General features: G+C 35.7%; 1 protein-coding gene and 1 long non-coding RNA gene across 16 annotated transcripts in view; one reads left to right on the top strand and one right to left on the bottom strand.

Moving 5' to 3' along the window:
- Positions 1-26119, bottom strand: part of LOC147846039 (uncharacterized) — a 531070-nt gene that overhangs the window by 48813 nt on the left and 456138 nt on the right. The window lies entirely within an intron of this gene.
- The window catches only part of gcgra (glucagon receptor a), a 213987-nt gene that overhangs the window by 96801 nt on the left and 91067 nt on the right, over positions 1-26119 (top strand). For 12 of the 14 annotated variants that reach the window (XR_015481187.1, XM_087245126.1, XM_087245119.1 and 9 more), the window contains one exon: positions 19454-19599. Coding sequence is in view for 13 of the 14 variants with exons in the window: in XM_087245126.1 (XP_087101252.1) it covers positions 19546-19599 (54 nt within the window). In the remaining variant the exon portion in view is untranslated. Of the gene's footprint in view, positions 1-13482; positions 13535-19453; positions 19600-26119 lie in introns of those variants that run through there. The other 2 variants (XM_087245130.1, XM_087245123.1) reach the window with 1 other exon arrangement.

Genomic DNA, 26119 nt, shown 5'->3' with positions numbered 1-26119 from the left:
TCATGAAAACACGGATGGCCCATTTACAAAGGACACATTTTTCCATTTAACAGCACTACTTGTCCATTGTTTGTCTGTGTAAACAAATGCTTGGCAGATGTACATGACTGTTAAGCTCATGTCTTTTGCAGCATCTCGCTCATGAGTGCCACTAATTAATGTCAGTTCCAAATAAGAAGAAATCAGAAGTGGCTTCTGTTTACAGTTGACATTATAATTGTTTTGTGTGATATTAACATGGTGGAGGAGGCACTTTTTCCCTATCAAATACTTTGTCTCATGTCTTTAGATGCAACGGCACATTTTGCAGCACACTGGCATGAGTGTAACACACAGCTCTCTCTCGTATGTCCACTTGCTCTCTCTGTGCTCTACAGAGAGCCACGGCAGCATATCTGCATTATATTTAGTTTAAGAGGTTTGTTTTCTCTTTCATGACTGTCAGTGTTTCTTTTTCCACAAAAAAAGGACAGAACAAAAGCAAGCTTTTAAATACAATTAGTCAGTGGGGCACTTGTGAGTTGTGAGTGTATGTTCAGTGTGCAGCTGCTTTGATTTGTTTTCAGTCTCTTCTGTAATTACATTGTCTAATGATTTTAAACAGTATTGGACAATAAAAATTCTGAGAGAAACACCACATATGTGACAATGCTTAATAATTACTGTAGTACATTTACTGGGATCACTTTAAATGAAAGGTCACACTTCACTGCATTGTTTTTTGCATCTCCGTTTCTGAGACATTATATCTCATTTGCGGGCATCAGGAAGTCTCTGTGAATATGCAATAGACTGCTGGAGCTTTCGGAACTTCTGAGATGTCTGATAACTTAAGATTTTTTTTTAGTATGCATTATTGACAACTTTTTGACATTTTGAAGATATACATCTACAGTTTAACAAATTTACTTTTATGGACTAGATTTTCACATTTTAATTGTTTGAAATAAAATGTTGTTTTAGGAGTCGGGTTGGGTATCTTTTGGGGTATTTTGATACCAGTGCTAAATTGATACTTTTAAAATGGTACCTGTGCCAAAAGGTGCCTGAATCGATACTTTTGAGCCACAAAATTATTTGACTAAAATATATATATTTAATCATTTTAATTGAACAATATAATTAAAGTATACTGTGTATACATCAATCTATATTTTAAATATTTGAATTGCGATATATTTCTTTTTATCATTTGATTTGTAGCAAGAATGCAGAATTACCATTATGCAATTGACATTACATTAGCTTATACTAACCTGTGGAAAGGCTGTCATCAAAATCAATAAACTTCTTTTTTTTTTTTTTTTATTTGCGCGCTTGTGACTATGTTTACATGGACATCAGTAATCTAATGATTTGCTTTAATCTTGAAGACAATAATTTAATTATTGTTAAATTTTGTTTACATAAGTTACTTTTTGAATGTTTATTTTATAAGTCCATTTTACATGTTATAGCACATATCTCCATTAATGCTATTACATCACCAAGCTATCCACATTTTCTCTAGTGTTCATTTAATTTTGGTTTCGTTCACTTTTATTTTTTCGACTTTAACTGCAGTTTGGGGGCCTCATGTACAAAGACTTGCGTTGAATTGATACTAAAACATTACGTACGAACAAAATTGTAAATGTGCGAACGCAGCCAAAAAAATCAGATGTATGAAACACTGCGTATGCGGAATCCTACATATATTCTGTTTGTACATACGAATTAACGTGAAACTGAGCACACGTGCATGAGCACAAAACCCTTCCCTGACTCCTTTCTGTATAAATATGGCAATGACTCTACTCTGGCAAAACCAAATGAAAAAGCAATGGCAAAAGCAAGCAAGAAGAGAAATCTAGTGAAAAATTTATTGGATGTGCTCCTATCGGAGGTAGGCCGTAGAGGAAAATTGTTATTTGCAAGTTTGTACTCCGGATTTAATAACAACCGAAACAAATAGAGTGCGAGAGTTTAGCTGACGTGGGTAAGATGGGTCTGAACATTTTGTGAGTGTATTAAAAATAGAAATGGTCTGATGTAAATGTGCAGGTTAAGAGGAAAACAGTGGCTCACCGTCAATGTGTGGACCGAACAGGCAGGGGAATAGGGGATGCTGAACTGACACCCTTTGAGGAGAGAGTTGACTTAATTGTGGGCAACACTTTACTGTCTGGAGTAGTATCTGTGTCTGTGGAAGACACAGATGTGTTAGCGAAACACTTTGTTAGTGTGGTACAGCAGCACTCCTCTGCTTTTATCAAGGCAGCGCCACCGGCACTTCAGCTGCCCAGAATAGGCATCATTGTATCTGCGCTCTTGGTTAGTTTTGTGGGTTGTTGAGGGGGGTTCACAGCCACATAATTAATGTATAACCGCGGTCTCCTGATATGCAGTTTCATAATTACACTCAATAAAATAAAAAATAAAAAATTTGAGCTGGAATAATCAACAACAACAATATTTATTAATAAAGCACATTTAAAAACAACCAAGGTTGACCAAAGTGCTGTACATAGGAGTGCTAAAGACAGGGAAACAGAATTAAAAAAAGAAACATTTAACAAATAAAAGCAATAAAACTGTGATCAAAGAGTATTAAAAGCAAGAGAAAATTGATAGGTCTTTAAAACAGACTTAAACCCAAAAATGGAGAGGAAAGTCTAATAATATCTTTAAATACATCACACACCAAGAAGCCACCCATCGAGCACCCTGCCACCTTGGAGCCTTGAATGTCCTCTAATAAGGCCAACACTGCCCTTGCCATAAACTAAGGGTTGTATACATATGCAAATGCTTTTATATGTTCTAAATTAAATAATTAGTAAATAAATAAATAAATAAATAAATATTGTGTCAATTAACCTATTTTATCAATTATTAATTAAAAGCAATGTTTTTCACATGTGTTGGTGCTATACTTTGTGGTGTGCAATTTAACATAATTGCCTCTAGGAGTCACCAATGGAAATAAAACAAGCAGTTGGTCCAGACCAACTCACATTCTCACGTTATTTTCATCATGTGAAATCTGGCATATGCAAAGTTTTTGTGCATACGCAGCTTTGATACTTTGATACGACCTAGCAGTTTTACTTTCATTTAGGAAAATTTAATTAATGCCCCCCATGACAAACTGAGGTATTTAATGTGAGAATTAAGTAAGGACTGGTGGAAGAGTGTTGTTTTAATGGAATTTGATACTGCAAACCAAATGAAAAGAAAAAAAACCCTCTGCATTTCGCGATGCGGGTGTCTGTTGTCCTTAAGTTAACCAAAAATCGCTGTTCAATGGCTGGACTCTTAATCAGAGAATTGTCTTAATCATATTAAAATCAGAGTATTGATGTCAATTTAAAGTAAACGTAATCAGTAAATATGCCAGTTGATTGTGCAAGCTCTCAAAGACAGTGCATCCCTCCGGCTTTGAGTTGATTGCCTGCAGGGCTTAATTTGTGCCGGAACACGCCGGATCCGGCACCTCTGAAATCTGATCCGTCACCTGATTTTACCGATCCCCCTCCTCAAACGCCCTCCTTCCCTGTCCGCTGTTCACTATTACTTTCTTTCGCGACTCCCCAACCCACTTTACTTTCGTCCGCGACAACCCCCTACTCTTCACTTTTGTCCTTCATCCGCAACACCCCTTCACCATCCAGTAACCGCCCCCCCACAGGAGGAAAACACAAATTACTTCCAAACACTTATATAATCTGTGTTAGTAAATACAAGCCTATTAATGAAATCCAGGCATAACACTGTATGACAACGTTTCCGATGACGTTTTATAGCCTACAGCCAATCAATGTGTCAGATTCTGGAGTGCTTCACAGGTCTAAAGAAAATTATAAATGATAATTTATCTTAACTAAAAAAAGTATATAATTTTACTCACCTGGAAAAAAGGCAACTTGAATGGTCTGTGAGCACAATATAATTTAATATTATCTGATAATTGTAGGTAATAATCTCAAAAGGCGATATTGTGTAAAACCACATAAAACAAAACAAAAACACGATATATATGCCAAGTTCAGCTGCTAATCATCCGGAATGATATGACGGCGACAAGCAAGAACTAACTGTCACTTAAATGGCTACGCCCATAATAAGGCAGACTTAATATAACTGAATAAAAATGAAACGCTTGAGTTATATATATATATATCATGATCCCCTCACAGTCATGAAAGGTAATTTTATACACCAAAACCGTCTATTGTACCTGGCTGTAAAAATGTTTGTATCAGCTATAAAATTGTCCAATTTACCAATGCAGTCAGTGAGCATCTGGAGTTTACAGAGCCTGCCCCCAAAGGCTAGTCAATGAATTGCAGTTTCAGTTACTTGCGTATTGGCTTCACGAGAGAGCGTGGTAGGTTGCAGCTTGGACACAATGTGTACTTATGTGGGCTTGATGCTTCTTACGTCCTTGCTGCAGCACCAGTGGTACCGAAATTGGGTTCTGACATTCCATTATGGAGGATAGTAGCATCTGTGTGCAAGTCCAATATGAACTAAGGATAGCGTATGTTGTGCTGCATCTTCTTTTATTTAAAGGTAACTGTATAGTTACTAATGCAGTGAAGATCTGTTTGCTAATTGTACACATATAAACACATTAATGCATTGAATGACTTTATGTTTTTGTGAGCTAAACTAGGTTTTTGTAAAATGAGTATAGTATCAGTTGATGGAATATGGTTATTTTTTGTAAATTTAAACAGTCTTATAAAACTTCCGTATTTTTACAGAAAATTCACTGCCGGTATTTTTCCGTAAATTTAACAGATTTTTTTAACAGTGTAAATAAATTAAAGCTAAATTATAAATGTTGCTTTGATTGAACTAAACAACATTACATTACCTTTATTTAACTAACTTAAGTTTACTCAAATGAATATTCTTTCTTTAAGGTAACAACTCGGTTACGTGGAACCTGTTGACATAAAAAAGTAAATAAAGCCAACATATCATTTTTTGAGTGTATGCTGATTCAGTCCAGTGCATACCAATTACATACACACTGTTGGTACTCAACATAATTAGGAGTAATTTAAATAGAATTCAATATCCAAAATAATAGAAAAAGTGCTCATTGGCTGTCACTATGCAGTGGGCTACACAATTAATCGAAAAAAGATTGTGATTTCAATTCAACCCCCTAGACAATCTTAATCAAGCATTTCTACGATTCTGCCAATCATATTTTCAGGTTCAGGAGAGAAGCATAAAGGCTGTCGCACAACTCTTCACATTGTTTTATATAGGTTTCTCAGCAACGTGGACATCTCCAAATGCTGTTGAAAGAGTCACATACTGTATTTATAAGATAATTCACCCAAAAATGTCATTTCTGTCCTCATGTAATGAACCTGTGTAGGCTGTAAATAACAAGTAATAACGTTGTAAATAACGTGTAGTTTGTGGCGCAGAGCGATTGTATGACCATGAGCCATGCGGGAGTGCATTGAACATCATTTACAAAATCGTATCACGTTACGAATAGTTGGATTTTGGTTACTTTACTGTGCATTATTGACCAGAAACAATTTAAAACAAGTCCATATGCAAGTCTATACAAAATTTAGCACCTACACAAAATATTATTATTGTCGTTTTACCATATGTTTGAGAAATAACAGTAATAATAGCCTACTGATTTTAATCTTTATTTTACAGCTATAGAATCATGAGAAAATTGTTATCTTTATTTTAAGCAAATGAAATCGTGATTCTCATTTTAGCCAGAATCATGCGGCCCTATTCTGCAGTGACTACATTTGAGGGTGAAATCAGCACATGGAACACTGCTGGGCAGTATGGTACAATACAGCATGGCCCTTTTTTGCATTTTTGGTCGTTAAGTTTTTTAGGTGATTTTCACTCTTTCATAGTGTTAAATTATCTTTCTACACAATTATTACACTAACATTAACACATTTCAATTGATGTCAACCAACAAAATATAATAAAAAAATAAATATTTAGTATTAAATGCATGTAAACCTCTGAGCTTGCTGGTAGAAAATTATGCTGAGGTGGAAATAAAGCCTGCGGGTTGCAAATATAAGCTCACTTACCATTAATTGTGTTTTTTTTTTTATCTCATAACCTACATCTTTTAAGCTAAGGGTCATTATTTGCACTTCCCACAAACAGATTTTAACAGACCCATTGGGTCTTTGTCCCACCAACCCCCACCCCCAGTACTTGTTTAGCAATTCTTATCAGAAATTGCTTTAAACGTTTGATCTGAAAGTAGGCTCAAGTTGCAGCTTTAGGTAGACTTGAAAATTTTTACCGAGTCTTGTTAAGCAAGATTAGCCTAATAGGACTCAAGTGTTGTTGGTGGGCAAAAGCGTGAGCTCGAGGCCTGGTCCCAGGTGTCGAAACTGTCACACGATGTTAGCGATGACTGAGGAATGAATGTTTAAAATGCCTTTGGTGCACATAGACTTTTCTGGCCCGCCGGCTGGATTTTCAATTGCTTAAACAGCATGGTTTTTTGCTTCATGTGTTGGTCAGACAGGCAGTAGAGCGTGCATGACCAGAAAACTGTGACTTTTGTCTGACTTTAACGCTACAAGTCAAGAGCAAATGTCTGTCTGTTGGACAGTTCTGACTTCTGTTTAATACCTAAATTTAATATCATATATATTTTATTATTTAGTTCACTATAGGATGATTTTTTATAAATGTATTTGGATCAAATGTCAAACAGTTTTACAGTCAGATATACCAGTTTGTTTTATTTATACTGTAAAATTTTATTTAGAATTACATACATTTAATTTTCCAAACACAAATTTTAAATATACATTTGTAAATATAATAACAATATGGCCTTTAACAACTTAATTTCATAAGTCTAGTCTTAAAGCTGATGACTTAAACTTTGCTTTTCATAATGATGTTGATAAGTCATTCAGAAAGTTAAAAAAAAAAAACCTGAATTTGTTTAGACCAACACAATAAAATCCACCTGAAATAAATTATATAGTCATTTAGCCTTTTTCTGTTCCTAAACTGCTCATTAATATATTACCTTGACGTCCATGGTCAGTTAGTTAGGTTAATGAATACTGTTCATGCAGTAATTCTATCTGTCTGTTTGAGTTTACTGGGTGACCTCCTCTTGCTGAATGAGTTTGACTGGGCCTCACCCTGACTAACTAATCATTCTGATGGATTCTGCAGGCGACAGGACCTTCAGATTTAGACTACAGCCTCATGTAAAGCTGCTCTGTGATCTACTGAGGCTTGAAAATGGAGGAGAGCAGGTTGAGTGTTGCCAGGACAATAGAGCAATTCATGAATTACAGTGAACATACTCAAAATTCATTGAAAATATGTAAATACAGAACATGATGCACAGAGTTTTAGTTAGGTAAAATTGCCTCTGCTAAATAAGTTGTTGTACCCTCGGGAGTTGTATTATTGATTTGAGACAGGCTTTGTTTTTTCCCGAATGTAAAGTCATCTCTGGAAGATTGAAATCAAAACCATGACTCAGCAGACTGTTAGTTTTGTTTTTACTTTGGGTTTTTAGCAAGTTTTTTTTATTTTAAAACATGACTTTCAAACCAGGTTACTATATTGCTCTATACAATGCATCGGGAAAGTATTCATAGTGCTTTGCTTTTTCCCACATGTTTTTTTATGTAACAGCCTTATTCCAAAATAGATTAAACTCATTTATTTTCTCAAAGTTCTACACACAATACCCTATAATGACAATTTGAAAAAAAAGATTCTATTGAAATTGTTGCTAATTTATTATAGTAAATACAAAAACCTGAAAATTCACATGTACAAGAGTATTCACAGCCTTTGCTTAATACTTTCTTAATGCACCTTTGACAGCAATTACAGCCTCAAGTCTTTTTGAATATGATGCCACAAGGTTGGCACACCTGTCTTTGGGATTTTTTTGCCCATTCCTCTTTGCAGTACTTCTCAAGCTCTATCAGGTTGGATGGGAAGCGACAGTGTACAGCCATTTTCAGATATCTGCAGAGATATTCAATAGGATTTAGGTCTGGGCTCTCGCTGGGCCACTCAAGGACATTCACAGAGTTGTTGTGAAGCCACTCCATTAATATTTTGGCATGTGCTTTGGGTGATTGTCTTGCTGAAAGATGAACTGTTGCCTCAGTCTGAGGTCAATAGCACTCTGAAGCAGGTTTACATTTAGGATGTCTCTGTACATTGCTGCATTCATATTTCCCTTCATCTTGTTCTGACTAGTCCTTCAGTTCCTGCTGCTGAAAAATAAAAATATCCCCACAGCATGATGCTGCCACCACCATGCTTCACTGTAGGGTTGGTATTACCCTGGTGATGAGCGCTGCCTGCTTTTCTCCAAATGTAATGCCTGGCATTTACTCCAAAGAGTTAAATTTTAGTCTCATCAGACCAGAGAATTTTGTTTCTTATGGTCTTTCCTTCAGATGCATTTTGACAAATTCCAGGCAGGGAGTGGCTTCCTTCTGGCCACTCTACCATACAGGTCTTATTGATGGATTGTTGCACAGTTGGTTTTCCTTCTGTAAGGTCCTCCTCTCTCCACAGAAGAATGCTGGAGCTCAGACAGAGTGACCATCGGGTTATTGATCATCTCCCTAACTAAGGCCCTTCTTCCCTGATCACTCAGCTTAGATGGTCCGCCAGCTCTAGGAAGAGTGCTGGTGGTTCCAACCATCTTCCACTTCCCCAGCCTTGTGCCTTGAGGCAATCCTGTCTCGGAGGTCTACAAACAATTCCTTTGTCTTCATGCTTGGTTTGTGCTTTGATTTGCGCCGTCAACCCTGGGACCTTATATAGACAGGTGTATGCCTTTTCAAATCATGTCCAATCAACTGAATTTACCACAGGTGAAGTCCAATTAAGCTGCTGAAGCATCTTAAGAATGATCAGTGGAAACAGAATGTACCTGAGCTCAATTTAGAGCTCCACAGCAAAGGCTCATGTACATGTGATTTTTCAGGTTTTTTATTTTTGATAAATTTGCAAAAATCTTTTTTTCACATTGTCATTATGGGGTATTGTGTGTAAAATTTTGAGGAAATAAATTAATTTAATCCATTTTGGAATAAGGCTGTAACATAAAAAAGTGAAGTGCCATGAATACTTTCCGGAGGCACTTTATATATATATATGCAAATTATTAAACTAATATATATTGTCATTGTCAATTTCACAAGTGACTTCATCTTGTTTTAATGATGTCTGGATTTTTTTATGGAAAACAAGGCTGAATTTTTGATTTATAGAATACTTTTTCTGCACTGCAGTTCACTCAAGATGCAAAACCAGAAACTAATTCCAGACTGATCCAGTCTTTTGCTCTTTTGTCGTTATCATTAAAGCGGAAGCGTTCAGATTAGAAGTGCAGTATCAGAAGCGTCTCTAATTGTTTCTGCCCTGTGTCATGTTGTGGAAGCTCATTTTGTTGATTTGACCTTCCTGAGCGTCCAGCAGTGGATGGGGTGTGCGGGTGATCCGCTTTAGGCATGTGTCACTCTAATTTGGCTGTACCACATGAACTGTCTAAACTGCTGTTATTTATAAACAGAACATTTTCTACTTACCGTGAAGATCAACAATGATAGTGAACCTGAAGCTGTGTGGTCACACGGAATGCACAAAGTATAATAAAGTCAAAAACCTCATTAGATCACCGGTATGTGCTCATTTAGCCTGAAAACATGAAACAATGTTGTGGTGCGTACAAGTCATGTCAGATAAATTGTATCTATGGCTTGAATGCACATAAACAAAAGAATGTCATCACAAAGAGTGGAAAACTCTAAAACCTAAAACCTTAAGCCCAAAGTTTTGTGTCAGTGAAATACATGATGTGCTTGATGGATGCAAAAGTTAAATATATATTTATTTACTATATGTATAGTAAACAGTAGGGGGGAAATAAGTATTTATATACATTTTCACCAGATGTTGATAACAACCAAAGAAATACACATGAAAAGAAAACAAATCTAACTAGTTTACAAAATATGTTGTATATAATAAAATTAAATGACACGGGACAAAAGTATTAAACACACGAAGAAAGGAAGGTGTAGAAAGGCAGTGAAAGCTCTGACAGCAGCTAAAATTTCTCAGTAGTTCTTTAGCAACCCTCTGCCCTTCCTCATTGTAAATTAACATTAGCTGCTTCAGTTCAGCATCTAAATTAACAGGATGATGAAGATGAAACTAGAGTGAACATTTTAGCAAGACAAATCCAAAACACAGACAAGGACACTTTCAAATGTTTCAAAAGAAGAAAATCAAGCTGTAGAATGGCTCGACCATCACCTGACTTGAACACAATGTAATTTCATTCCCCATATGAAAGTCATCTTTAAGGTGCAAAATACAGCTTAAATAGGTTCATAAAGTTTTTTGGAAAATACTAAAAACTGAAAATATAAATGATACAAATTACTTACTCTTGATTTTCTACAAGCAGATTTAACAAATCCTTCTATTTTCTTGTAATTTATGATTAAAAAGGTACACTGCTGTCTTGTGCCAATAAAGGTGTCTTGAACATACCTAATATTATCATTACAACTAGTCAGCTTTAAAGTATGAACTTCCCAGGAGGGTTTGAATGCTGTATTATACAGTAGATGGGATAAAATACATTATTTTATTTTATTTTTATTTTTTTTTATCACTGATCAAAGCCCGACAGATTGACTAGCAGCCCAACACAAGGGGGATTACATTGCTGTTTGCCACAAATTGTAAAACCTAGCCAAAAACATTGTTCTGAGCCAAAATAGTTTAATTATTTAATTAAATGCAATGCTGACAGAAATGAAAATGGCTCAATGGAGCATACACTAGCATGGATATTATTTAGTCACAAGAGCCAAACATTCAAAAACAGCATTTAAATTGAAGTGAACATATTCTGACCATCAAGATTATTTAAAGTACTCAGATGAGCCTTTGTTAATAGTTACAGCAGCTGTTATCTCTGTAATGTCATGACTGGCCTCTCACATCAAGCATTCCAAAGAGCCTTGTAATAAATGTATAAAATGTTTTTGATTGGGGAAAAAACTTGTTCTTTGCTCTTGCAAATTTGCTCTTGATGGCCCAGCTGCTTTAAGGGTAAATTAGCTTGCACAACATGGTCCAGTGTTCACTGTAGGCTAGTCCTGCAAAACCCTCAGAAAACCTCCACCTCCCTAGCACCACCTCTCTAGATCTGCTCAAGAATTTATAATGCCTGAATGCCTTTATGCAGGTCCATGTATCTTTCTTGTTCAAAGCATCATGTCTGTATGTATGCTTAGAAGCAATACCATACTTGCTCTGTAGCATGTGTCAGATCTAGTCAATCAAGACCAAATACTGTATGTTACATTGTCATACCCATCCAGGTTGCCTGGTTTTCACAACAGAACTAGCCGAATGGACAATCAAACATAGCTCAAAACTAGCTCAATAATTTCAAAATAATGCCACCTATATGTACACGTTATATACAGTATCATCATTGGAAAATAACTAATAGCTGTATTTCTGTAACTATAAAGCCTGTTTCACACCACAAGTGCGAGCAGAACGTGTGCAGCACGTGTTTTTTTCGGCATCCATGTTAACGAATTACATATGAGCTTTCATATGAAGCTTTCATATGAAGCAGCAGTGCCGTGATAGTTTATTTTTATAGGGTCTATTTTTTCCCCGCTGCTCATGCTCAATTAAAGTAACAGTGCATTGATAATGACCAAAAACACATTGAATAACAGTAAAAAATAGCAATGTTACCAAAGATTTTTTTTCCACAGATTTTTATATAGTCAATCAAATGAACTTAAACGATTAAAAACGGCAAAAAAAAAAATTAAATAAATAAATAAAATAAAATATTTCAGCCTAGACTACAAAACACAATTTTAGTATTAGTTTTGCTTAAGTTGCACACTAGTTTGATCATGTATAAATATGATTATAACTTTATTGAATAAATATTATTATTATTACTATAGGCCTACATCATCCTGACAATCAAAAACAAACCTACATGATATCACAGGAGATTGTCTTCTGACGAAGTGCACCTTAAAATACATGAATGACACTCCACATAGAGCTTGAAAAGTCTTCAGTTTTTTAGGATCTATATCATTTGTTATATAAAGACTTGCAGGTTAGGAAAACAGCATAGAAGGGAGTTGCCAGGGGCCTTGGTGCAGATGAAATGTTTTTTTAAAAAAAGTGTATAGATAGACAGATAGATAGATAGATAGATAGATAGATAGATAGATAGATAGATAGATAGATAGATAGATAGATAGATAGATAGATAGATAGATAGATAGATAGATAGATAGATAGATAGATAGATAGATAGATAGATAGATAGATAGATAGATAGATAGATAGATAGATAGATATAAAGGCAAACACCTGTGTGCTGCTTCTGCTCTCCATACATGCATATATATATATATATATATATATATATATATATATATATATATATATATATATATATATATATATATATATATATATATATTTATATATTAATATATATCTTATACTAAGTTTGAATGCACAGCTCTCATGTGTCTCATTGCGTCTCTTGTGTTAATCACTTGTTAAATAAAAGTTAATAGTTTGTTAATTGTTTATAACTATCCGTTATTACTAGTTAATAGATCATTATTAAACTGTTAATGAGTTGTACTTAATTTACTAACAGCTTGTTCATGATCTATTCCTTATTCACTAGGTATAGTTATAAATCATTAAAATACAGTAACAAGTCATTTAAAACTCGTTAACTAACAGCTTGTAAGGTATATATTGGCTATCTATAAGGCACAGTTATAAATAATTAACAAACTATTAAATATTTAACAAGTAATTTATAACCCATTAACTAACAGTTTTTTTTTTTATTATTATCTATTTATCATTAACTATCATTAACTAGTTATAATGGATAGTTATATTAAAATGTTACCAAATATTTCAACACAACTATATAAATATAATTAATGCAATATGTTTTAATGTTATATAAAATCAGCCGACAAAAGTTGTTAAAAGTAGCCCAATTCTGTTGGAAAATCCCAGACCTGGCATCCCTGATACCCATTTACAAGTTTTCATGAGTGAAATAATTAAATATCGGAAGCAAATATGATAAAATTGATCCTTATACTTATGGAGTGGGTCTTGTGGCAACAGACACTTCTAACAAAGTGAATGGAAAAACACTTGTTTTGAAAATATTTTTTAGTTTTAAATATCATGTCGGAATTAATACTTTCAAAGCTATCTGCTGGCATTACTCTTTGTTAGTTGTGTTTCATCACAATAAGTGCAATTAAAGGAATGCATTTAAAGGGACACACCTGCCTCAACCTGCCCACAGACTGGAACAGAATGGAATTTGAAACGTTTTAGCCAAAAATGTTTCCATGGTAAAGGTGTTTTTTGCAGAAACGTTTCAGATTTCGTTCTGTTCTCCAACTACGGGGATGAAATATGGATCAATAATCAGGTGAGTCAGTCTTTCTACATGCTTGGATGGCAAATGATGTGGAATCCTAGGCGATCACAGTATAGAGACAGCACCTCATTGGAAAAGAAATGTAATGCACCTATAGTAGCAAACACAGGGCATTTTCTAATGTTTAATGATGTTCCTTTTGTATAGCATTTTTTTTTTTTTTTTTGTAGTGGTGGGGAGGACAACTAAAATGTCCTCAAACGAACCTCCCTAGAAATTTACAGAGGTTTTTGTTGTTGTTGTTGTTGATGTTGTTGTTGTTGTTATAATAATAATGTTATAATTTGTCAGGAAGTTTGCAATAATTCCATGTAATTTGTTGCGTAAACCACTGGTAATTCTGGAATGTGTTTGAGAAGCTAGCTGTTAGGAAGTTATAAAGCTGCCAGTATGATACCCTAATAATAAACAAAAATACACAGAACTTATATTAAGCAAGATCATTTTGTAAAATAGATTTGTTGCTTTCAAAATTGCATACTTCCATACAATACAATATGCTAACAACAGTATGCAAGCCAAGTAGTATGTACAAATTCATAGAATTTGAAAAACAGTGAGTGAGAAGTACTTGAATGACCTTGGACACAACTGACGTGGGTAAGTCATGAGTTCCATTTATAATACTGATATTCATACTATATAGAACATACTTTTGTAGTGGCCGAGTAGTACATATCAATTTATAATATGTACCTACTAAATTGTAGGTGATTTCGGACGCAGACATTGTTGTTTTTGGCAGTTTGGCTTTATATACATGTGGTATTAAAAGGACAGTTCACTCTAAAGGAAAATACTGTCATCATTTACTCATCCTTCACTTGTTCCAAACTTGTTTGAGTATCTTCTGTTGAACACACACACACACACAAATACTGTATTGAACAATGTTGGGAAAAAAAGCCATTCACTTCCATATAGTCGTTTGTAGGTGGCTGTTGTTCATACTATTGATGTCAGTGACTTCTGATTACCAACATTCTTCAGAATATTTTGCTTTGTGTTTAACAGAAGAAAGAAATTCATAAAACTTAATGCATGGAACCGATTGAGTGTGAGGAAATTATGAGAGACTTTGTCTATTTTAGGTGATTTGTGTTTTGGTCAGTTGTGTCATTACAAGAAGTAGTATTAGTAGAATAGTATTCCAGCAGGCACAGGACGTCAACATGACGTCATATTGACATTGTACCCCAACATCGTGGGACTTTGCATTTTGATTGGAAATGAAAATCAAGTTGATGTCAGAACTCAACATCAGGCCGACGTCAATCGGACAGTTTTTGGTTACTTTCCAACACATCTAAAAGAAACAAAATATCAACGTCTAATGATGTTAAAGCTTAACTATGTGTGGATCTTACCACTATGACGTTTGGATTTTGAGACCTTTATCAGACATTGGATCTTGTCATACTTAACGAATAAATGTCAGTATTTAAGATGTTGGCTTTGTGTTGGAAAGTGACCAAAATCATTATCTAAAAATGATCTAAAACATTATCTAAAATCATAAAAATATCCACATCAAAATACCATTGTTCTTAAAAACTAGCAAACTAAATCTAACCTAATATTAACCTCTTATGACGTTGTGTGTTTGTAGGATAAGGGTGAGATTCTTATTTAAAGAAACAGTAAACTTTACTTTTCATTTAAGTTTCCTTTGAGTCCCTTGGAGTTAAACTCTTGAGCTTTGCCTTTATTAATTAATTTAGATCAAGGGTACCATCTTAGGACAACAGATATGATGTTTATAATTCAACCGTTAACTGCCACAAATCAGCACGTTTTTTTGCATCACACAACTTCTGAAATATATACATGACTGTTTAAATTAGCATTTTGACATTTAAGTAGTTATAATAATGATAATAATAATAATTATTATTCTGTCCTAACCAACTGTTGCTTTACCAAAAGTTTAACAGATAGCGTAAGAATAGCATAAACAGTTTCTGTAACTTTCCTGACTTTAATTGTTCTTCTCAGTATCTTTCTACAACTACAACAAAGAGGGGGAAATTACACATAAATATTAACATTTATTTTAACATGTTCAATTCAACCAGCAGTAAAATGTACATAGAAATCGCAATATCCATATGAGGAAAATCTATTAAATGAAACCATCTGAATCGAATATTAGTAGAATTTTACACCACCAGCATAATGTGTAAGCCATGAAAAAGTGTTTGTTCAAACAGATGTTATTATAAAACGAATAATAATCAAATGATTTTGATTATTTACAAAAATAGAGTTTTAGTAAAAATAGAGCACTTATGCACATTTGTTTCAATGTTTAGATCAGCCAGAGAAATAATATGCTTGTGCATTACTCTCGACCGCACATTGAGAAAAAACAAATGTAAAACTGAAATACAGTATAATTAGCTTTATTTCAGGAGGAAACATAAGTATTTTACGTTTTTTCAGTTTAGTGGCTAATTCGAACGAATTTGTTCAAGTTCAGTCGTACAAAAATGTACAATTTAAAAAGGGTGCATGGCCCCTAACCCCAACTGTCATTGGGTAATGAGCAAATCGCACTAAATTGTACGAATTAGATCATATGAATTCATACGAATTAGCCACTAAATCAAAAAGTTATGAATTGCCATGAGATTACGTTGGTATAATATAGTGCAGTACTTTTAACATCCAGTAGGTGGGGGGTCAAAACCACAAGTGGCTATATGCACAACAATAATAGTGATTCAAAAACATATGCTTTGACGTCAGTTGCGGGCCGGTGGGAGGAGGAGGATTGTCATAAATGGCCTGTGGGCTGGGAGTTTGAGACCCCAGATTTAGACCCCATTTACACTAATGCATTTTCGTTTTTAAAATGCATAAGTTTTGCTACAGTTACGCCATCCTTCCACACTACACCGGAGTTTTCGAGCGCCGTTTTGGAAACGCTGGAGAGGCCATTTTCATTCTAAAACACTGCTGCTCTGTCTCAGTGCAGATGGGTGCAAATGGAGAGATCTGAAAACGGAGGCGGGGCTGCAGACCTTTGCCTCTCTGATTGGGGCTTTTCCTCAATATTAAGTAGCCTACACACAGTTCAGTTCTGCATCCTTTCCTTGTAATTTCAGACTTCCCAAGATTGATATGAAAAAGACACTGTTGCATATATGAGCGTCATCTTCACTGTATGCATATTTATAACAAAACGGCCTCCTTTAATTTTCTTTGAAAATACAAATCATACCCTTTCCTCTGCTGAATATCAGTTTTAATAATCCATAATGGCCATTATAAAAGTACAATGTACAATAGGTTTATACATTATAGGAAATAAAGGCAAACAATCAGTCCATATACAGAATGTTACCGCTTTGAATGTTCTATGCGCTCAGCCAAACATGTTACCTGAGAAGAAGTAATAGATTCAAAAGACCAAAGTCATGGAATATGTCATTAGATAAAGACAACAAGATGAATTAAATATCACATTTAACAAATATAGTGAGCTTGGATCCATGATGAACATTCCGACGAGCACAGCTCTCATCTGGCAGGATATGCTGCAGCGCATGCTGGAGCGTGTGTGTGTGGTCACGTAATGTGCGTCTTCAGTGGTTTGGTGTAGACAGAGAGTTGTTCAGAAATGCTGGGTGAAATGCTAGTGTGGACGCGGATCCTTTTCCTTCAAAATGCTGTTTTAAAACTAAAACGTACTAGTGTAAATGGGGCCTTAGATGCTCTCTGGGTCTGGCAGGACAAATTTTAGCTAAGCTTAGCATAGATCATTTAACATCTAAAGGCCCAAGGTGTTTTTTTACATGCATTTTTTATTTCTCTTTGCTATTTGGGCTTTTTGGAACCTAGTTAGAATAAAACCTAAGTATTATATTTTAATATGATGTACTTTTAGGGAAAAATTATGTCCATATATGTGGACTTGTGGTCCAAATTTAAATAAAACACTTTTTTCTGACATTTGATGTTTGATATGATCTTTTTTAACACGTTTTTACTATCAAAGATTGAAAAACCTATGTGAGAAAAAACTAAATTTTTTGCCCATTTTAGACAAATAACAAAAGCGTTTGGGACATTTCATATGCTGCAAAACATTTACATAAAAAAAAAATCAATGGTTCATTGATTGGGTCCAACACCATTTCTAATTCTGATAATCCGAAAGTCATAAAAGGTTAAAAAAAAAAAAAAGACGTATGTAAATGATAACTTCAAAATGCAGTCTATGTGAGCAGTTTTAAAAGCATATCTCTCTATCTGTACTGCAATCATATCAGTTACCATCGTCTTCTTATTTTTACCTCAAATAATTTCTTTGTGAACCATGCGAGTAATTGAGCTGGATGTAGCGCAAGCGTTAGTGTTTGCTGTCCACTACTATCTGCTTTATCACGCAAGCAGGAGCTCGCAGCAAAGACAGCGACTTGGTCAACCGTCTGTGACCTTCCTGAGCCCACAGGCTTCAGCAGTGTAGATCTCAGCCTGTTGTTTTTATACATAACATCAGTCTTCATTTCACTGCAAAATTATTTGTTTCTAAATGCTCTTCTGATTGTACACTTTCAGCAAATAGTGAAGTGAATTTAGGGAGCCAATAACTGGGATTTCATCTCTCTGTGTTAATAATGCACATTTCAAAGTATTGCATGTGACACAAGTGAAGAAAACTCTGAATTTTAAATTTAAAGAGCCCTTATTTTACACACAAAAAACAATATGCTTGCTTGAGGTGGTTTTGGAATTGAATAATAAAGAGTTCATGTGAATAGCGGGTTATGGAAACATAATTGATAATTTTTTATTTTATTTTAAAGGAGTGGTCCAGAATGTAATTTTAAGGCTTGGTTGTTTTAATAAGATGCAAAGCAATGTGTACTCATGTTTCACTTGAATGAAATCATGTTATTTTTTCATAAATACCAGAAAAATCCAGAAAATTTCCGGAACGACTTTACCGGTACATTCAAAAAAGCGCTGTTTACACAGGCGAGGACGTTACGTAATTTTTCCGGAAAAGAGCATTCACACACCCATCGCAAAATGCCGGTAAATTCTGACATCATTAACCAGAAATTACCTCTAAACGGCTGCGCTTGTGTTTGTAAACATTTGACCACATTACAAACTCTTTGGATGGATCAGTATTGAGTACAACTCCAATGAAAACATACAGAGGAACACTTTCGCATGTCGAAATGTTCATGATATGTGTGTGTGCTGGCGCTATGGGCGCTCACTGGCACACGCAAAGCTTGAAGGTAAACAAACAACGGATTATCATAAACATTTTATCGATAATTATTTACACAGTAAGCATTAAGAAGGAACATAGAAACATTATCTTACTAACATCTAGCAGCTAAAGGTGTCTGGAAAAATATTCAAAGGCTTTTATTCTCATAAACCGCGCGCACGTAAATGCGTCTGACTGTTCTGATTGGCTAAAGCAGGTGTCTCACGTCAGCACGTTCTAGACGTGAACGCGCTCTTTCCGGCAATCTTCCTTCTGCATTCACACAGCGCAGCATTCCGGCAAATTACCGGTAATGTTACATCTTCTCTTTCCGGAAGATAGCCAGATCGAATTTACCGGTATTTTCAAAAAGGGCCTATATATATATATATATATACATGTTTATGTTTATGAATGAAATCTGTTAGTAAGTATATATATATATATATATATATATATATATATATATATATATATATATATATATATATATATATATATGTATATATATATATATATATATATACTAACTAACAGATTTCATTCATAAACATAAACAAGACTCACTCTTTTTAAGAGATAGATTATTTAAGTTTTAAGCCTCACTCTGCAGTGATCATTTGATTCATAGGGTCAGGAATTGCTGTGTGACTCAGTCTTGGTTCTGTGTGTGTTTTTAGGTTGTGTGGAGTCAGCTGAAGTCATCCTATGAGGTGCGCATATCCCATTGGTCGTCGGCTCCCGTCAGTGCCATCAGCAGCAGGACTAAGGGATGTCACAAGTAGTTCTCCTTCTGACTCTACTCAGTTTCAACTCCTGCATCCAGGTCAGACATCATCTCTGTTTACTTCATTACTCTCTCTAAAGCTGACCAGATGACCATAAAAATTGCTCTCTTTATTTGCGCGATTACACACGTTAACTTTGTTTGCTACATACCTATGTATGTGTGTGTGTGTGTGTGTGTACATTCATTTGTTTTTTTTAAACTGACAGCGGAGGGAATTAAAACATGACCATTTGTGCCTGAACACAGGCAGATATAAACAACAAAATATATTACAAAAATATAATTCAGGCTAAAATAAGAACAACTTAAACAAATAACTATTCAGACGATGTTCTGTAGGACTACAGGATTTGCCTTAACTCATATCTTCCTCCTGCTCCACATCGACCTGAACTAGGTGCTTGCCTGTGCGTAATCAAACACATCAAGGGAGACTGATGCAGAGGCAATTGTCATTAAATTCTGTCTTTGCCTCGGAAAGTCGACTTCTTGTGACAGTTTTAATTTTGTTCTGGAGGCTGAAGCCGCATTCTGCTGCCACACTGGAGACCGAAATTACTATCGCCACTTCAGCCAGTGTTTTGTAGTCAGGAAACATTCCTTCTTAGGAAGTGATCAGAAGTTTGCAGGATTCTCTGAATGTGGGATTTTCCAATCCTGCATGCACTCGTTTCACTGGGAAAAAATTCTGCTGCATGCGCTCCTTCTACACCGGGGATGCGGCTGCACCCCTCTGGGTTTTGTAGTGTTCACAAACACGTTCTAAATTAATAAGGGCAATCACCATTAGCTGGAAAGGAGTGGGAATTACAGTTACCTACACATTAAAATGGATAAATGTATGAGCAATATCACCTGAGCAGCAGTGAGATATGGCTGTATATCAGCACTGGTGGGGGCCATATCTCACTCCTACGAGTATGATATTGCGTTTAGACAACAGTTCGACGACACAATCATGTATATAAATAAGAAAATCAAACACGGAGAGTCTGAAACCCTTTTGTATAATGAACTACTTTTCTTCTGCAATTCATTCACATCTGCTGCTGACGTCAAAGCAACAAAAGCCGTTGCTAATTCACCAGCGTCACTTTAGCTAGTATTTAAATGATTCTCTATAGCGTAATGTCTAAAGTGATGACAAAACAGCTGATTTTGCTGACATTTTAGGATTATAAGGCTGAGTTTGGACATGAAATGCTATCTGTATACAGAGATATCTCCCTGCAGTCTATAACAGTCTACGGTATTTCTTTGTTGCCGTCGGTATTGTGACGGGTGCCAGGTGTCCCATCATTTACCCAGAGACTTTAAGGAATGGAAAAAATGAAACATGCCAGTGTCACCATCCTGCACTTTGTCTCCATTCCCCTAGAGGTCCCCGTGTTTCCCCTCTGTCTTTGTTCTTCCTCGTGTTTTCTTGTTTACTTAATTTTGATCACCTGTGACTTGTTCCAGCCAGTGTATTTAAGTTGTCACTTTGTCTGTGTTCCTCACTCGGTTTTTGAGTCACCTCTGGTGAACTTGCCTTGCGGTTCCCTTGATCTCCTGAGCTACGTCTAGTAAGAGTGTTTTATTTTCTAGTGATGGTGAAATGAAGCTTTCTGAACCAGTGAAGCGCTCGACTCAATTGTTTCGGAAAAAGGTTCGTTACTCGAAGCTTTCTAAACCAGAGATCGATGAGGACCTATTCTGGTTACAGTGTGGGAAAGCACTGTGTTGCCATAATGTCAAATGTTCACAACTGACCAACTCATTCATGTACTAATACAACAACAGCAATATAAACAAATTACTCAATTACTGTAGTTTTTACACAAGATATATTACATTACACAACTGATGACTGTAGTAAAAATCTAAGGTATTCAAAAGTTTATCAAAATACAAATAGTCTTGCTCCAAGCAAGGATTGAACCAGCGATTCCTGCATGGGAGGCAGATAGTCTCTGTTAAACACAACACTAAGATATGCGGTGGTTTTCTTTAAAGATAGTTGTAAAAAATACGCTAATACACTTTTGTATGGTTCAAAACCTTTTTACTAAAAATTACTATTGTATTTTAGTTTAATTACTGGTGTGTGGGACTGGTGCAGTGCCTTGAAACAGTAGAAATGTATGTAATCGACGCCTAATCTCTCGCTATACACTTTACTAAGAGGGTGTTTAAACCTTTGAATCAAAATTCGAAGCAGTCACGTGGGTATAGGCGAAAATGAAGCTTCGGACGTCACTGATCACTTGATGATGGCAAAACGAATCAAGCTCCGGTACACTGCTTCACTGCGAGATGTATCGTTTTTTTGATACATGCTTCGAAGCCTCGGCGCACAACGTCACATCACTATTATTTTCCTTGTTGCTGACTGCATTATTGTCTGTCTGTTTTCTCCCCTTGTGGTGTTTTCTTTACATGTTTATTATACTGTTAGAATATTTTGTATACCTCATTCTGAGAAGAACCTAAGTTGTCTGTTTTGCTACCTCATTTTTGAGAAGAATCTAAGTTGACTTTTTTTTTTTTTTTTTTAAATAAATCCTTGTTTTCTGGATTCCCTCTTGGAGTGTTTTCGTTTGGGTCCAACACGACTTCCTGTGTGGCTTAGTGGTATACACACTGGTTTCCACACCAGAGACCTGGGTTCAAGACCCGATTGTGACAGCCAGTCAATGACAATGAGTAGGCAAAAGAAACAGACACTCAAACATCCGTCGCTAAATAAAATGTTACTTCATTGAAATATAACAACGATACAGCGGTAGAGCGACCATCACACTTTCTTCTCAGAGCGCGCCAGAACTGAAGTGAGCTCCCATACATGCGTGCTTGCGTCTCAAAGGTAAAACAACCACAGAAGAAGTCCTTTATATACAATGCATATCAAACATTAAGCGACCGTTACAATATCACAATAATTAACACCCCCCCCCCAAAAAAAGTAGCGCAATCACTACCAGACTGCTGTTGTGTTTGCGATAAGGAGGGATGAGGTTGAACCCAGCTTCTTATTCACAGCTTCTTATTGACTCTGTCCAGTCCACCTTAAAAACCGCAATGCTTCCATTTTTCAGCTTCTTGTTCGCACTCAAGAAAACACACAACAGTTTTAATCTTCTAAGCAAGGGCTTATTATGCGGTTCTGGCGCCATCTTGTGGATAGACAACGTCAACCGTCTTTAACTAATGGACACCGAAACACTCTCTTAGAAATGCTAAATATTTTAAAATAGGCACTATCCTTATAAATAAACTGCATAGTTACAATCTAAACAACTACATTCTCGACTAAAATAGCTTTACAAGTAGGCTACATTATGTTGTCTAACAGCAGGAATATTTGTCAAACTGCAGAGCTTGTTGCTGCCTGTATGTGGGCGGAGTAAAACACAAAGATGAAGGGTAAAGAGGCCTTTGTGTGATGTTACTGGCAAAATATCGCACAGTTATCAGCCAATTAGATTCAAGAACAAGACAGAACTGTTTTTTTTATATTTATATATATATATATATATATATATATATATATATATATATATATATATATATAAAATTACTTTTTTATATAAAAAAGTTAATTTCGGTCACATTTTAAAATAAGCTCCCGTTAGTTACTGTATTTACCAAAATATACTTGTTCAACATTTAATAATTATAAGACATTTACTAATGCATTATTAAAACATGGCATCACAGTGGGTTAAAAAAATCACCTCACAGTAAGAAGGTCAACCCTTCAAGTCTTGGACGGGTCAGTTGGCGTTTCTGTCTGGAGTTTGCATGTTGTTCCCGTGTTTGCATGAGTTTCCTTCGGGTCCAAAGACATGTGGTATAGGTGAATTGGGTAAGCTAAATTTGTCCGTTGTGAATGTGTGTATGGATGTTTCCCAGTGATAGGTTGCAGCTGCAAGGGTATCTGCTGCGTAAAAACATATGCTGGATTAGTTGGCGGTTCATTCCTCTGTGGTAACCCCAGAAAAGAAAATGATTTAATAAATTATTAAAATATAAATTCATGCTTGTTAACATAAGTTAGTGCATTAGTTAGAGTTAATATAAACTAACAACAAACAGCTTTATTTCCATTACCTTATCGTTAGCTAATTTGATTAAACGTTGTAATGAATAAATAATCCATTGTTCATGTTAGTAAATAGCATTAGCTAATACAATATTATTGTAAAGTGTTACTCTTAGCTCATATTATTGCCAATGTGAGCGTAACATGCTCATTACATCAGTCAGATTAAAGACAAATTGTTGAGGCAAATGTTGGCCTGTAACTTCATCAAGACATAAAGTATGTCTGGTATGATCATGGCTGTTTAGATTGTATCTGGACATCTGGTCACTCACTACTTTTTCTCAAACAGCAGCTTGAATGCCATATTGCAAAAGAAACACAGTTTAGCATGCTTGCAAACAGAATATGTTTTACAGAGTTTATATATTTTAAAAGAACATAAATGAGCATTTTCAGGCACTTGAGTAAATCCTATTTGGCATTGATTTTTGTATAAATTATATATTATTAAATGCAGTTCGCTGAGCTTAAGAGAGATACATATCACTTTGGCATGTTTCAATAGTTAAATAGTCCACAGTAGTGCCCTTAGGTCATCGCAGATGTACAGTAGGAGTTTGTTTTTCTCCAACAGATTATATCTACATAAAACCATGGTCCTTAGTGATTTATACAATTCAAGTTATTGGGTCTACCAGTGCAGTGAAGTCAAACAAACAACTATTAATACTAATGCTATTGCTACTTTTACTATCGCTAATGATAATCTGTTGGGCTTCTGAAATTACATAATTTTATAATCTTGGGTTTGCTGAAATTACAGCTATTTCCAGCCAATATTCAATTTAATTCAATTCAATTCAGCTTTATTTGTATAGCGCTTTTACAATGTAGATTGTGTCAAAGCAGCTTCACATAAATGGTCATAGTAACTGGAACAGTGTGGTTCAGTAACTGTAACAGTGTGGTTCAGGTTTTAGTGTTTAAGTTCAGTTCAGTTCAGTTTAGCTCAGTTCAGTGTGATTTAATCATTACTGAGAGTTCAAACACTGAAGAGCAAATTCATCGATGCGTAGCTCTACCAATCCTGAACCATGCGAGGCAGTGGCGACAGCGGAGAGGGAAAAAAAAACTTCACCTGATGGGAGTGAAGAAAAAAAACCTTCAGAGAACCAGACTCAGTTGGGCACGACCATTTTAATTTCTCCGCTGGCCAAAGTCTTGTGCAGAACTTCATTCGTCGTGGTTTAGGCTGGAAGATGGCCTCAGCGAAGACTCGTCTGTCCCTGGAGTGTCGCTGGAATCAGACTCATGTTCTCCACTCCCCACGACCATCAGCGCAGCAGCAGCTCAGGATATGGCCTGGTCCCGGATATGGAATCCTTGGGATCATCACGTCGCTGGTCTTGGATCCAATCAGTGACTCCGCATAATCTGAGGACCTCAGGATGAGTATCCCCAGGTGAAAATAGAGAATAAAGAGAATAATTAGCGTAGCTGCTGTTCATAGTGTATATAAGCAAGATGTAGAAGCCAGTGTGGAACCCGCTAGGTGATGCATTGAGTGTATGCTTTACTAAACAGATAGGTCTTTAATCTAGTTTTGAACTGGGAGAGTGTGCCTGAGCCTCGGACGTTATCAGGAAGGCTATTCCAGAGTGTAGGAGCCATGAAAGAGAAGGCTCGACCTCCTTTACTTGATTTTGCTATTCTAGGTACTACCAGAAGCCCTGAATTTTGAGATCTTAAAGAGCGAGTTGGTTTGTAGCGAGACAGAAGGTTGGTTAGATAAACAGGAGCTAGATTATTTAGAGCTTTATAGGTGAGAAGTAATATTTTAAATTCAATACGAAACTTAACAGGCAGCCAGTGTAGGGAGGATAAAATTGGGGTTATATGATCATATTTTCTAGACCTGGTCAGAACTCTGGCTGCTGCATTTTGAACTAATTGAGGTTTGTTAATAGAGGATGCTGGGCAGCCAGCAAATAGAGCATTACAGTAATCCAGTCTCGAAGTCATAAAAGCATGGACTAGCTTTTCTGCATCTGAGATGGATAGCATATTTCGTAATTTAGCGATATTTCTCAGATGAAAGAAGGCAGTTTTTGTGACATGGGATATATGGTTTTTAAAAGTTAGATTGCTGTCAAATATGACACCCAAATCTTTTATAGTAGAGCTAAAGCTAACTTTGTATCCTTCTAATTGTAAATTGAGTTGCGAGATCTGCTGTGTGCAAGATTTAGGCCCAATAAGTAATAATTCTGTTTTGTCGGAGTTTAAGAGAAGAAAATTGTTGGTCATCCAGTCTTTGATGTCTTTGATACACTCAGTTAGTTTAGAAAGTTCAGACGTCTCGTCAGGTTTAGTTGAAATATATAATTGAGTATCATCTGCATAGCAGTGAAAGCTGATCCCATGTCTTCTAATAATGTCTCCCAGAGGTAGCATGTAAATTGTAAACAGTAAAGGGCCTAAAACTGATCCTTGAGGCACCCCATACTTTACTGGGCAGATTTGTGAAGG

This window comes from Danio rerio, chromosome 3 (assembly GCF_052040795.2).
Source record: "Danio rerio strain M-AB ecotype USA chromosome 3, GRCz13ab, whole genome shotgun sequence".
Taxonomy (NCBI): domain Eukaryota; kingdom Metazoa; phylum Chordata; class Actinopteri; order Cypriniformes; family Danionidae; genus Danio; species Danio rerio.
Note: the sequence above shows the minus strand (reverse complement) of the source record. Positions and strands in the feature narration are given on the sequence as shown.